This window comes from Mesoplodon densirostris, chromosome 11 (genome assembly GCF_025265405.1).
Source record: "Mesoplodon densirostris isolate mMesDen1 chromosome 11, mMesDen1 primary haplotype, whole genome shotgun sequence".
NCBI classification, from domain to species: Eukaryota; Metazoa; Chordata; class Mammalia; order Artiodactyla; family Ziphiidae; genus Mesoplodon; species Mesoplodon densirostris.
The window spans coordinates 18,985,927-19,001,380 of NC_082671.1; the positions used below are offsets into that span (position 1 = coordinate 18,985,927).

A 15,454-nucleotide genomic window follows, 5' to 3' on the forward strand; every position below is an offset into this window, starting at 1 on the left:
TCATTGTTGAGGTGGGTGATAAATATATGGAGTTTATTATATTATTCTCTCCACTTCTGCATGTTTGAAATTTTCTCTAATAAAGGATTAAAAAGAAAAAAGAGTCACATTTCCCCCCAATAAAATACAATTTGTTTTGATGGTGGTTTGCAGAAGGAAGTGAGAGACAGAACCATTTTATTTGGAATAAACCAGAAAATCTTTTATTCAAAGGCCAGAAATGTTATTTAAATTTGATAAATTCTGCATGCTTGCTGAACATTTGTTTTTTGTTATATTTGCCATAGTTGCCACTCCAAGCATTCCAGATTAAGCTCTCTGTATGTCTTCTTCCGTACGTGGCCTCCACGATGACGCACATTTCCACAGCCACTGCACATCCTGGACAACCAGCTTGCTCTTTCTCCCAAATCCAGGATAATACCATTCAAGTGCAAAGACTAAAGTTGTGCCAGGAATCCTTTCTGCCTAATGGTAGTTCCACCTAAAATGGGAATATCATAAGTTGAATTATGTTCCTGGGTGACTTTTTTTTTTTTTTTTGAAGATTTAATGTCAATGTCAAATTTAGGCCCTTTAGAGAATGCCAAAATTGTGTTAAAAAGTGTATCAACATGCATAATCTTTAAACATAAATTGTGACCCAATGTTAGGAAACTTCAAAGGGCATTGAATAAAAGTTTAATTCAAATGCTACCCTCAACTGAGATCCTCTTCTTTTTCTCTCTATCACTTTGGTGGCCAAAGTCAACTGCAGACCCAGAGCCCCCTTGGTCTCGTGAGAGACCTGAGGTAGTAGATCCCCACGTCCCCCAGTGCCAGGCATTGTCTGCAGAGCAGGCCCACGTCTCTATAGCCCTGCACTATCCCCATATCACTGTCTGCTCCTGCTTCTGTTTCCAGATCGTACTGTCTCTGAACTTTGGGTATTTTCTGACCTCTGCTGCAGAGCCTCTTGTGCAGCCACTCTGTTCCTTCTTTAGAGTGAATCTGGGTCATATGTCTCAGCTCTGGTTAGTTTTCCCAGAAAATCCATTCCATCTTCTTTATATTTTCCAGAAATTCCTCAGGGTTTCTTTCCCATTGATGAAAAGTTATCTTATTAATGGGACTGCACTAGATTAATTCTGATTTACAGTTTTTGTGTTTTGTTATTTTAGTGATAAGGGGATGAGCTAAAGGAAAAGCTTATCATTTTGAGTTAAAAATCCTACTCACACTCATTCAGTTTTCTAATGATTCTAATAATTTGATTTACAGTGTTATATTAGTTTCATCTGTACAGCATAGTGATTCAGTATTTTTATAAATTATACTCCATTAAAAGTTATTACAAGATAATAGTTATAATTCTCTGTGCTATACAATATATCCTTGTTGCTTATCTATGTTATACTTAGTAGTTTGTATTTCTTTTCTTTTTGGCCAAGATGCATGGCATGTGGCATCTTAGTTCCCTGACCATGGATTGAACCCAGGCCCTGGCAGTGAAAGCACCAAATTCTAACCACTGGACCACCAGGGAATTCCATTGTAGTTTGTATTTCTTAATCCCATACCCCTAACTTACCCTCCCCTCTTCCTCTCCACACTGGTAATCACTAGTTTATTTTCTATATCTGCGAGCCTGTTTCTGTTTTGCATATACATTTATTTGTATTGTTTTTTTAGATCCACATATAAGTGATATCATACAGTATTTGTCTTTCTCTATCTAATTTATTTCACTAAGCAGCATAATATTCTCTAGGTCCATCCACTTTGCTCATTCTTTTCATTCTTTTTATGGCTGAGTAATATTCCATTTTATACACACACACAAACACACACACACACACATGTACCACATCTTCTTATGTCATCAGCCTGGTCAAAGCTGGTCTCCACCACATATGTGTCTGGTGCATGGGAGGGGAAAGAAGGTACAGAAACATAAGCTCAGAGTTTTTTTGTTTGTTCTTTTTTGCGGTACGCGGGCCTCTCACTGCTGTGGTCTTTCCCATTGCAGAGCACAGGCTCAGGACACGCAGGCTCAGTGGCCATGGCTCACGGGCCCAGCTGCTCCACGGCATGTGGGATCTTCCCGGACCGGGGCACGAACCCGTGTCCCCTGCATCAGCAGGTGGACTCTCAACCACTGCGTCACCAGGGAAGCCCAGCTCAGAGTTTTTAAAATCAAGAATGGGAAGTGGTCCATTGACTTCTGTTCATGGGCCATTGGCCCCAAATCAGGCACATGGCCACAGCTAACAGAGACAGGGGAATGTGTTAGCACTAGCTGAACAACTCGATTGCTATGAAAGAAAGGACAAATGGATTTGGGGCAGATAACTGTCAGGCTGCTTCACCATCTATTTTAGGCAAACACTGCGATAAGCCGTCTGGGGGAAAGACTTACAGTCTGAGGAGACATGCATATGATATCCGAAAGTTATATAGTGCCAGATATTATGAAATAATATCCACACTGTGGAGATAAAGAAGTAATTTAGATGGAGGATTTGAGAAGGCTTTGTAAAAGCAGTAATTTTGTTAGGTAGAGAAAGCACAGAGTTTCAAGCTCAGAGACTTGCAGACTTGTATGGGAGACTGAATATGAGTGAAGCAGTCAGTGAACTTGAAGCACTATGTTATACATTGTAGTATTTTACACATTGCCCTATTCGAAGGGGTTAGGAAGCAAAGCTGTAAAAGGTGCGTTGGAATCAAACCACAAAGAGCCTTGACTAGCATGCTTAAAGAGTGTAGACTTTTTTCACCGGTCAATGGCGAGTAAGTGAAGACTCCTGAAAAGTCTGTTAATATATCTGTTAATAAGTGAAAAGTATATTTTAACTTCAGTTTTACAGGTAACTATTTTATCCTCCAATTTTCACTATTTATTCAATACAAGCTGAAGTAGTCCAATAGTATGTGGAAATCCAGCCTTAATATTTTTGTTTTCTCAAGTGATTAAAATAAACACTGTGAAAAATAAGAGTTTCATTTAAATTATGCCAGAGAGTGTTGGAGTTGGGGGAGGGGTGTCATATAGTACTGCCAAGAAAATCTCCATGAGAACCGGAACAATGATTGAAAATGAGTGCTAATGAAGATATAAATACTCTAAAATGAAATTGGGCTCTGATGTGGTATTTTGATCTGAAGTTAAAAGCTGATTAAGATTTTCATGAACTTAAACTTGAATCTGTGCAGTGAATTATCAAGGGGGGTGTAATTAGGGTCACTTCCTTCCTAGATCTCTGGGGAATTCCCATCACCATTGATGAGAATTGTGCATAAAGATCATGGGAAGAGCATGGCCCTTGGGTTTCCTCTTAAACAGCCTGTAGGGTTTGTTATGGTTATTTTAATGCACTGGTCCTTGGAGACACTAATTTCATTCTGCCTCTACTTTGGACATGGTGAAAATGACAAAAGTTGTGGGTGGGAACCCCAAGAGATGCAGATAGCTTTTCATTCTTTTCCAAAAATGGCAAATCTGTAAACAACAGTAAAAAATAAATGATTCCAACCAATGGAGGGGGAAAAAGTGCTGCCCCATGTTTACTAAGCGGCTAATAAATTCTCTGGGAGTTAGACTTTTTTTGGGAACTGAGGTCATCTCTTTAAGACTCTGCTTGTTCTGAGACACCTGAGAGTTAAAACACTTGACCAGATAGTTAGAAATATCTGAGTCCAGGGGACCAGGATTTTTACTCAGAGAAAGTCTTGAGCCAAGTGGCAAATGATGAGGAATTGTAGAATAAAACCGTGGGACTGGGATAATGTAAAGCAGGAAACAAATGATAGTTCTAAAGATGAGCAGTGTTCTATTTTCTCACCCAGTTCTCCGCAAAACTATCTCGTGGCACAGCTCTGGATCTTCCTTTGCCTTCCCACGCCTGCCCAGTAACCAAGGGTAGGTCTCGATTTTGATCATGCAATTCTGGCACCTAAGCCAGTTTTCCTCTCCTGATAGTTTCCATCTCAAAGTATTTGGGTGCAGAATCAGCACCTAACCTGCTTATAAATTTCCGCTCCTCCATAAAGAGAAGAAACACACCTAGTTTTTTTTTGCCAGATGGTGAATGTCAGACATGGTAGAAGTTCAATATATATTACTGGATAAATAAATTAATGACAGATACATGAAACCAGAAATATCCTCTGTAGGTAAAATGTTTCCCTTTACACTTTGTAGTATTCTACACATTATATTATTTGACAACAGGCAGGTGGCATGTATCAAATAATCAGGAAAAGCAACTGGGTATGTGTATAAGGTCTCTGCTGCAGAATTTTTAAGAGATCAGATTCATGTTGCAAAGATCTTTTTTTCTCTCTTCTAGAGAACAAATATAATGCACTGAATGTCATTTACTAAGAATCCAATTAATTTCAAGACAGTCCCTCATTTCTAGCTTTTGTCCTTTGTGAATGAATCAAACTATTTTAAGCCCTTTATATACATTAGTTACCTTAGTTCTTACAGCAACTTATGAGGTAGGTACTATAATCATTTTGATTTTATGTATGAGGAAAATGAGGCACAAATATTAATTTTGTCAAGACCTCACAGATGCTAAGTGTTAAAACTGAAATTTAAACCAAGAGAGTCTGACTGCGGAGTCTGTTTTCTTAACCACTATACTACACTGTCTCATGAGATGACATTGGAGCAGAAATCCTAAATAATCACAGGAGGAGAACCAGGAGGCCTTCTGGGGAAATGTTCCTGGTAGAAGCAAACTCATGATATGAAAGTATGTATGGCTCTGTTTCAGAGAACAGCAAGGCCAGAGTTGTAGAGTGGAAATGATTCAGGGGAAAAGGTAGTAATAAGATGTAGTGGCCAGGGGCTTCCCTGGTGGCGCAGTGGTTGAGAGTCTGCCTGCCGATGCAGGGGACACGGGTTCGTGCCCTGGTCCGGGAAGATCCCACATGCCGCGGAGCGGCTGGGCCCGTGAGCCATGGCCGCTGAGCCTGCGCGTCCAGAGCCTGTGCGTCCAGAGCCTGTGCTCCGCAACGGGAGAGGCCACAACAGTGAGAGGCCCATGTACGGCAAAAAAAAAAAAAAAAAAAAAAAAAGATGTAGTGGCTTGTGGGCCCTGGAAAAGGTTTTGATTTTCATTTTTAGAAAAATGGAAGGCCATAGGAGGGTGTTAAGTAGAGGCATGTTGTAATGTGATCTAAAAGAATATTGTGGTTGCTGTATGATGACTAGGACGGAAGTGAAGAATCTAAGTATTTAATGTAAAATAATATTTAAATTCAATACATAGGTCAAAATTATATACACACACACATATAAAGAATCTTATTTTCTAAAACTAAACCAAATATTTCCAAAACTGCTTAGCCAGTTAAATATATTTTGGCAAAAATAGGTTCTGAAATCATTGTAATGTTCTAAAACACTTGTAGATTTTTAGAAATTGATGTGACCTTTTGTTTGGTGTGGCTGTCACTAGCTAAATGATGGCCTTATCTGAGTCATGACTTGACATAAGGGTCCCATCAAACTCTTCCACTGACTTCCCCATGAAATCAATGGCCATCAGCCTTTGGCACCCAGCCTTTGGCTGCAGCTGGAAGGTGGCTGGTGGAACTGCTCTGACTCCATTGCTAGATTTTCTCCTGGCTGCCACGGATCTCTGTATCACCTGGACTCAGAAATCCTGCATCTCAGCCCCACTATGCCCAGACATTACCTGCCCCACAGCCTGTGTCACCTTCACAGATGTTGAGCTGCCACTGCACAGAACAACAGGTAAGTACTGTGCATGTTCTTCTTGCTGGTGTGGCAGTTGCCTTCTGCATCTGTCTGGTTTCCCTGGGATGGGAGAGGGGGACCCACATCTATGCCAGAACTGCTAGGAGGTCTGAAATCCAACTCTGTAATCACTGGTGGGCTAAATCTGATTAAGGTAGATTTTTCTTTAGCAAACTGAAAACTGTACAGAAATGTTTCAATATACCAATGTCCATAGATGAAGTAAAATAAATAGAGACCCCAAAAATCTGTGTAAAAGGCTACAGAAGAGCTCAGCTTTCTGATGTTTAGCTATGTGAAATATGAGAATAAGCCTATAGCTTACTAGCTTTGTGCTTCTCTCCCTGTGCCCTCATCCCTTCCTTGAAGAGGCAAGAGCTAAGGATGATTAAATCAAGGGTTGATAGAAAATCTCACTTTAGCAATTGAGATAATGCTAAATCTTTATATGCCAGGCGTGCATTCAGATATTACTGAGAAGGAGATGTAGTTTTAAGATGGGAGGTGGGAGACGCAAAGAAAAAAGTTTACAGGATTTCCATGATACATCAAGCTCAAATAGAAAAACCAAGAGAACATTCTAAAACTTTGAATGAAATGAAATCAACATGGAATTTATAATTTTTTTAATTTAAAAAATTTTAAAAATGTAGTTCCCTTGGAACAACAGATCTCAAACAGAGGGACCCTCAGAGAGAGAGATCACAGAGGTGAATATCATCACTGTGTGATCGCTGTTTCACATGCGATAATTTTGTGAAAGAGAAATTGCAAAACTACAGTGAATACAAAGAAAATATTTTAATAAAATATTCACTATAGTGGAGGCTCTCAACAAGAACTGAGAAGGCAAAAGAAGTAGCTGTCTCTTTTGGGAATCCAGTCCTAAATGACACAGGAATGTTCTTAGCTTTTCTCCAAAAGCTCCTTGCTTGGTTCTGCCAACAGGTGGCCATGAGGGGGACAAAGAAACCTCTGGGGGTCACTGTGAAGGACCAAGTGAATTAAGAGAATCCACTTAGAAGTAGATGAGAACTAAGCAGCTTTTTTTTTGTTTCTTTTTAATAAAAATATTTTTCCAACTCACAGGGAAATGGGTAAAACTTTTCAGGTTAAATGTTTCTTCTGTGAGTTGTTCTTAGTCAGTTGGTACCTCCTATGGCTTGTCTTTAAGCAGCTGGGAGCCCCAGCAGGACTGTAGACACCTGGCTGAGCATCGGGGAAAATGCAGAACTAAGCAGTTTTTCTGTGGGAAATCCAAAAATAGATTTGCAAGTGTCTATTCATGCTTTCAAGGCTCTGAATGAGAAGTTAACAGGAACTTTGCTTCATCAATCATATTGTGGGGTGATTTATATAGCTTTGAAACTTTGAGCCTTATACTACAATAATTGACTTAATGGAATAGGAATTTTGATTTCTAGTTAGATTCAATTATGTTCATGTGGAAACATGCTAGAATTGAACTCAGTTGTTGTTTTCCAATTTCACAGATGTCCCTGTTTAAAATTTTAGTGTAATTTTCCTAATACTAGTTATGCTTACACTATACAATTTGAGAAAAAATAAAATTCAATATTTAAAAATAAACAACAGAACGAAACAAAACTAAGCAGTTTTTGTCTCAGGCTTCTTACCTGGTGCAGTTAAAAAAAAAATCAAAAAGAGAGAGAGAGAGAGAAAGAGAGAGAGAGAGAGAGAAAGGAAAAACACAATTTTGGGGCCCCCTGCCCATTCTATCACATTTCAAGAGTGAACAATAGAAACAGAGACAACTGTGGTGTCACCCGCTAAGTATTTCATAAAGCATCGTTCCTTGGTCCACTTTCATATTCAAGGTCTATTACTATTAATGTAATTCTTGGGTTTCAAATTGAGAGAAATGAGAGCATTTCCCCTACATAACTTAAGCCTATCTCTGCGAATACTGCACGGATGAAACAAGTGAGCCAAGAACCCTCCACCTTGTGTGTTACTGTTTATTGACACAGAAAGTGCTGCTGTTGGAATAGGCATATCATTTAGTGCATTAAGATAAAGAAGGACAAATTATTGTGTTCCAGCTCTGTTTCAGTCTGTGCCCTGTAGAAACTCTTCAACATCTTATCAAAGACTTTCTGGGGGTTGTGTTGTTGTCAGGATTCCGACGTGTTCTGATTTCCTTCTGGAGTCATAAATTGCACCTTGGGCACCATGAGGGATGAATTGTTCCGGCGGATGGAATTATTCCTCCTCATGGAATTGTTTCTTCTCATGGAATTGCGCTTCCTCAGAGAATTCTGGTGGGACAGTTCACTCTTCTGGAGGGTCTGGATAAGAATGGAAGGCTTTTCGTCCAGCTCTCGGGCACTGCACCTCGGAGCCGCTACTTTCACGGTGTTGCCAAATTTGGAGTAATCCACGGAATACACGCCTTCCTCTTCGGTTACGATGGATACGAATCGATGGCCCCATTGGATCTCCTCAGCGATGTAGGAGGTTCTCGCTTGGGTGGTAATGCCAGTAGTTTCGACCACTCCTTCCAGAATCACGATGACCTCCAGGTCTTGGTTGGCAAGGTCGGTGGCAGAGATATCATACAAGGGGCTGCGCTTGTCAATCACGTGGCAGATGATCAAAGGGGCCACCAGAAAAATGTTATTACTCTCAAGGGGGTTATCAACGGGAATGTCTAGTTGGTGAATAGGCACCACCTCCCCTTCGGGCGTCGTGGTTTTCTTGACCACCTGGATGCGCACTGATGCACTAATGATCATGCTTTTCCTTAGGTCGCCCACGCGGAACATGAAACACAGTTTGCCATTTCGGACTGCGATCACCGCATGGCGGCTGAAAATCAAGGTTTCCGCCCTTCTGTGAGCCTGGGCTGTTTTCATGAATATGCAGCCCAACATGACTGCATTGATGATCAAACCCACAATGTTCTGGAGAATCAGGACTGTGATGGCCAGAGGGCATTCCTCTGTCATCATTCTCCCGCCAAACCCAATTGTCACTTGAACTTCAATGGAGAAGAGGAAAGCAGAGGTGAAAGACCTGTAAGAAATGAGACCAGAAAACAATGCCATTGGATCAGATTTTGAATCACGAAATAACAGGCTAAGTTGAATTTTGCGTTTTCTTCCTCCAAAGGCTATTTTAAAAAAAATTTATTAAAGTATAGTTGCTTTACAATGTCATGTTAGTTGTTTCAGGTGTACAGCAAAGTGAAGTATATATATATGTGTATACACACACACACACACACACATTCTTTTTCAGATTCTTTCCATTACGGGTTATTATAAGATATTGAGTAGAGTTCCCTGGGCTATACAGTAGGTCCTTTTTGGTTATCCATTTTATATATAGTAGTGTGTATACGTTAATCCCAAACTCCTTATTTATCCCTCCCTCACCCTTTCCCCTTTGGTAACCATAAGTTTGTTTCCTATGTCTGTGACTCTATTTCTGTTTTGTAAATAAGTTCATTTCTATCATTTTTTAAGATTCCACATATAAGGGATATCACATGATATTTGTCTTTCTCTGTCTGATTTACTTCATTTAGTATGATAATCTGTAGGTCCATCCATGTTGCTGCAAATGCCATTATTTCATTCTTTTTATGGCCGAGTAATATTCCATTGTGTGTATATATCTATCTAGATATAGATAAAGATATAGATATATACACACCACATCTTCTTTATCCATTCACTTGTTGATGTCCAAAGGCTATTTTTAAAAAAATATTTATTTATTTATTATCTTTGGCTGCGTTGGGTCTTCATTGCTGCACGCGGGCTTTCTCTAGCTGCGGCGAGCGGGGGCTACTCTTTGTTGCAGTGCATGGGTTTCTCATCATGGTGGCTTCTCTTGTTGCAGAGCATGGGCTTTAGAGCGCAGGCTCAGTAGTTGTGGTGCATGGGCTCAGTTGCTCCATGGCATGTGGCATCTTTCCGGGCCAGGAGTCAAACCCATGTCCCCTGCATTGGCAGGCAGATTCTTAACCACTGTGCCACCAGGGAAGTCCCAGGTCCAAAGGCTGTTAAAGGCTTTTAGAAAGGCTCTCCAACTTAATGTATCAAATGTCCAGTTCTAAACACAAGCACTTGTTCATTCTCTCCCTCTCTCTCTCTCTCTGCATGCATCTACCTCCAGGTTTCTGGGATACACTTCTATTAATGTTTTCAAATCATGTAATGATCGGCCTGTTTATGTGAAAACATTAAAATAATACCTAGACATATTTATATTTATAGGCTTATTTTACTTTGAGAAATTTTCTTCCAGGTTGATGTCTATTATTTATTGCCTGTCTGTGTTTAAGTGACTTGAGTCATATGGGAAGTACTGAGTAATAAGTGAACTTTTTATTATTTACAACCTTTAAAGTTGTACTCCCTAACAAACACTGATTGTGTACCTTATATAGAGAAAGCACAGTGCTAAAGAGTGGTACAAAGCACATCATTCAAAAATACTGGTATTTTTAATTGAAAAAAACCATGTTGTGCCATTTGGAATGAAACATGTTTTCTTACTGATTGTCTCATTTTGTCCTCTAAGAGATCTAGAGAATACTGAAGTTATTAAAGGAAGGATTTGAGGTAGAGATAGATAAGTGACTGTGTCAAGATTACATGATTAATAAGAACATGAATTCTCTTAATTCTGGCCTAGTCTCTGAAAGAAGCACAGGGAAGGGGCCAACAAGTGTCAGGGTTTTCTTGGGGAGCTTTTTCAAACTGCACTCTCTTCCTTATCTCAGTGTAAACCCTGATTTGGTAGTTTAGGGTGGACCTGGATAAAACTTTTGAAAAGTTTGCAGATAATTCTGTTTTATCTCCCCTGATTGAGAAGCACCACATTTGGTTATTCTTATCACTGAAATTATTCATTTAACTACATATCCTACACTGCTGTGGTTTCTTAATAGAAACAGTCATAGTCTTGTGTTTGCCCTATACCCCAACTTCAAACTTTTCTAATTTTATAGACAAGAGACCATCTGTCAAAGTATTAGCTGTGTATTAATGCCACACACAATGAGAGACCAAATATTAAATATTTGAATACTAAGTTAAGTACTGCTCTTTGTCAGGACACCGTGAATGGTAGGCAAGCACAAGCAGGTGATTTTTTTCTATTCAGGTTCATAATCAGGAATTTTTATTTTTTATTTTTTTAATTGAAACATAGTTGATTCGTTTAATTAACTTTTAAATGGAGTGTGAAAATTGCTTTTCTTACCCCTTTTGTTGCTAAAACGATTCATGAAAAGCAATGATTGCTTTTTGCACTAGCTACACATGAGCTAATACTGAATGATCCAAAAACATGGCAAAGAATAAGAAAAGACTGCAGTGAAGGGGCACAGATACAGCACTAATTTCTAATTATACATGCTTCAGGGAGCAGCATAATGATGAATATGCTCAGATGTTTCATTTTAACGGCTTAAGATATCATTCATGTGCCATATTGTGTATGTTGTTTATTTTATGAAAGATCTTACTTCCAAACATTATATTGTGCAGGACCCAGCCTTTTATGAACACCTGTCATGCTAAACAACCTCAAGAGATGAAAGTGTTTAACTGCTCATTTGTTCTTCTACAGAGGGAGTGAGGCTGAATTAGAAGAGGAAATATGTTGGTTTATTTTCTGACTCATGTTAGAAAGTCATCCACATGAAAGGGAAAGTGAGCCAGCCTGGAAGGAGAATGTTAAATGTTATTTGGATACACTGGAGAATATTCATTATAATCAGTTGTTTTCGGTTCTGATGACAAGGTGAGACACTGAACTTAGGAAAGGAAAGGAAAGGAAATGCAAAGAATTAGACATATTATTAATCATCTTTTAAATCCCCTTTGGGAGAGAATAGAGATTTTTCTGTTTCTATTTTTTTTTTTTTTTGGTGAAAAAGTATTATGTAGAGTTGGTTAAGATTAAATTGTATGTTGCATTGAAGTATAAATAGTACCACAATGTTAACATAAAACCAGTAAGATTTTAACCTTACAAGATGTCCAATAATATTTTTTTAGGTAAGAAGTGCAATTTAAAATGCTAAGATTAAATCAACTATATTTTAATAAAAAAATTTTAAAAAAGAAATATGCTTTAGAGAATCACCTAATGAAAAATAAATAAATAAAATGCTAAAACTGTCATACTGATAAATTCAGGTGTGTCTCCCTGTATCTGCGATGCCATTTCTCATAGTGAATTGAATGTTCAAACCAGCAGGAATCCATCAGGGGGATAAACATGGCTCAGAACACCTCTTGTTGAACAATAACAGCTAGCAGTAAAACAGCTTTTAATAACCAATGCACTCTGTCAAGTTCTTTTACAAAATCATTGAAAATATCTCACTTTTGATGACATATCTTTAATAAATTGCTTAATGACTTTTTTCCCACAGGAAAAGCCAATATATTTGTCTTGTGAATAAAATCTGTCCTTTATTTTTCTGAAGTTTATCATTTCTGTTTCTTTTATCTCTTTTTATGTGTATCTACTTCATGTTTATTAAAAATGTACCTTGATAGGAAAATGATTCACCAACATCAGTGCCAATAAATTTCTTAAAGAGAAATATTATAGATAATGATATCTGACCTACATATACCTGTTAAACACAGTATTTTGTTCCTTTATATTTGGTGTACTGATGATCACCTACATTCTTCACCTATATTTTCTTTGAGACAAAAGTTTGTGGCAAGTTTAAGACGAGAAAACAATATCTAACTCGATGGTAAAGGCAATGGATCTATTCAATTTGTTTTCCTCCTCAGAATCTGAGCTGAAATCTGTGGCATGTGATCTCTACAACAAATACCGCAACCTTCCTTGATAATCTGGCATTGCAACTATTCAGGGAATGGAAGGATGGACAAGTTTACAGTCTGAGTTTCTGCTTCTTTTCAGGGTTATCAAAGGTCTTATTCTTTACAGTTTCCTGGAAGAATCGTGCTTGCTCAGTTGCTTTGCTTTATGAATTATGTGAATTTGGAATATTATTGAGAAAAGGTTCTGGAAAAGTTGCTAGTATAACTACTAATGTTTCGCTGCAGAGTGCATATTTTTGCAATTGATATTACCTATTTCCATCTTCCAACAAAACAAGAGACAAATCACTCCAAGTAAATGTTCTTAGGCCATGTGAAACTATGAGAGGAGAATCACTGAAATCAAATTCACTTTACTTATCTTTGAAATATTTACGATAAAAGAGAAAAAAGCAAAATTAGGGCAATCTAAGAACTGTCTTCCTATCCTACTAAAACTTTTAGAGAAAACAACACTAAGTCACTTCTACATAATCTCTTCCATTAAAAATTTGGACCAATCTCCATTAAAAATAATTTTTTTCTAGTTCTGAATCTTAGCATAACTTCTAATTTTGGAATTCAATGCAAGCAATCAGCTATTTAAGATAATCTTGATAAAGAAGGGCTTATGTTTACTTCATTTCTGGTGGATTTAAAAAAAAATTTTTTTATCTAGAACACCTCTTACCAGTGTTTTCCCATTTTTCTAATTATTTCTGAAAATGTCACTGGTAAGAGAAGTTGTGGAAAAACATTACTAGCATTTGCACAATATGTTTTTTGATCAGAGATATTGCCTTGTGGATACTGGAACTATGGACAGCAGCTTTTTCAGACTGAAAACTCAGTATGTGGTTTTTTTTGAGGAAGGCGCTCTGTGGAATCCTTTGAACCACAACCATTTTTAAATAACTGGTATAATATTTTCAAGGCCAGCTCAAAGGATTGAAGTGCTACATTTTCAAAGACTCGTCATCCATAAAGCTGCCTCTGAAAAGATTTTTAATACATTGGATTGGTTTTGTTGTTGTTGCTTTTGTTACGTTTTTACTTTTTTTGCTTCTGAAGGTACTGAAACAAACTCTTTAGTTCACTTGCAACAAAATAACAGTGAAGAGAGAAAGGACAGTTGCATCTTATTTTCTGTACTGTTTTCCACCCCTGCCTCATCCCGCTGCATTCTTACCTGACATTAGTCACACACACGGTGGACTCCAAGCCACTTTTCTCCATCCCACTTTTCTCCATGTAAGCATAGATGTCCCCGTGGGCAAAGGCCACCAGCCACCACATGATGGCGAAGAGCAGCCAGCTGCAGAGGAACGACATGGTAAAGATGACCAGGGTGTGGCGCCATTTCAGGTCCACCAAGGTAGTGAAGATGTCCTGGAGGAAGCGTCCTTGCTCCCGAATGTTCTTGTGCGCCAGGTTGCAGGCCCCGCTCTTGGCGATGAAGCGGGCCTTGGGCAGGCGGTCCCTGATGCGCGGTTTGCGCAAGTTCTCCGCGGCGATGCGCGCCAGCACATACTCCTCGGGGATGATGCTCTTTCTGGCCAACATCGTCCCGTCACCATAGCCAGCCTATGCACCTGTCTCCGACCTGCCTCTCCTCCCCTCGAGACCCGTCCTGCAGGAGGGAAACGAAGATTAAAAACGTTTCCCCCTATTTTCCTCACCTCTTCAGTCCTTGCATGTAGGGGTGTGTCTATACATTCCAGGTGACGTGCAAAGCTAAAGGTATGATCTTATTAATCTAAACACGAGCCTAGTTAGTGCTTGAGTCCTTGGATCCCGGAAAAATTACTTGATCTGAACCAGAACTGTTTTAATATTCCTTATCGTTTTGAACACATAAGAGCACAGCCTTAGTTAAACAAAACCAAGAGCCTTCCTGTAAACAGCAGCCTCAGTGATAATTCTGAAATTACCCACGTCTGTAGATTAGTGCAAGGATACCAGCACGCGACGTCTATGAGGAAAATTAAGGATCTATTTACTAAACTATTCACATGATGTAGCAATATTAAAAGTAAAGAGGGGAAATTCTCTTTCTGTTATTTTAAGAAATAGGCAAAGGCCGTGAGCTCCTGCGCAGTATAAATGTGTCTTGTAATTCGACAAAATAATAATAAGCAATGTGCTATGTAACCTGAAAATTACGTAGAGGTATTTTAAATTTGAAAGAAGTGTGAGTTGCATTTTTTTAAAAATCCCACTGGAACGCATAATGTAATAGCTTGAAAACTTCTTGACGACGAAGGGATCAAACATACAAGCTGCAGGAAAAACCCCGGATAATAGCCTGCGGGCTACGGATAGAGTCAATTAAAAGTGTGTGCCCCGAAATTCCATCCGACGCTGTCAACCTCGCCCGTGTTCTTCATTTTCAATCGTTTGCGGGGACGCATTCAGCCTCCCCCTCCCCTCCGCTTAGAGGAGCGTTGAAACTTACAGACTCTGGCGAGCGGGCGCCGCGGCCGCACCTCCCCGCACACGCCGGCCGACCGCGGGCGGGTCCCTCGCTGTCCCATCTCTGGACGAGGGAGCGGGAACCGCGACTGCCGAAGGGACAGATCCGGGGGCCGCGCGTCCTAGGGAGAAGAGTTAAAATAATAAAAGGTGCAGTTGAATCTGAACGCGGGGAGGGCTGGAGGAAGGGGGATGGGTGTCGCTCTTCCCCTCCCCCTGCTCGGCTCTATCCCTTGGCCGCTGCCGACGGCGGAGGAGAGGCTTGGGGAGAGGAGCTGGGGCGTGATGCTCCACAAATCAGCCTCCCACTTCGGGCTTTGACGCGCGCCAGACCTCTGAGGCCGAAATTGCAGAGATGAGGGAGGGAGGGGGTGGGGGAGAGGCGAGTCCCGGGGAGGTAGGG

The 15,454-nt window shown here is 39.7% G+C and overlaps 1 protein-coding gene across 1 annotated transcript; it reads right to left on the reverse strand.

Annotated features, from left to right (window-relative positions):
• Window positions 1-7,890: 7,890 nt before the first annotated feature.
• Window positions 7,891-14,142, reverse strand: KCNJ8 (potassium inwardly rectifying channel subfamily J member 8). Its single transcript, XM_060113447.1, has 2 exons — window positions 13,769-14,142; window positions 7,891-8,791 (listed from the first exon to the last, which is right to left on the reverse strand). The coding sequence occupies exons 1-2, from the start codon at window positions 14,140-14,142 to the stop codon at window positions 7,891-7,893; spliced, it is 1,275 nt and encodes a 424-aa protein (XP_059969430.1).
• Window positions 14,143-15,454: the final 1,312 nt, after the last annotated feature.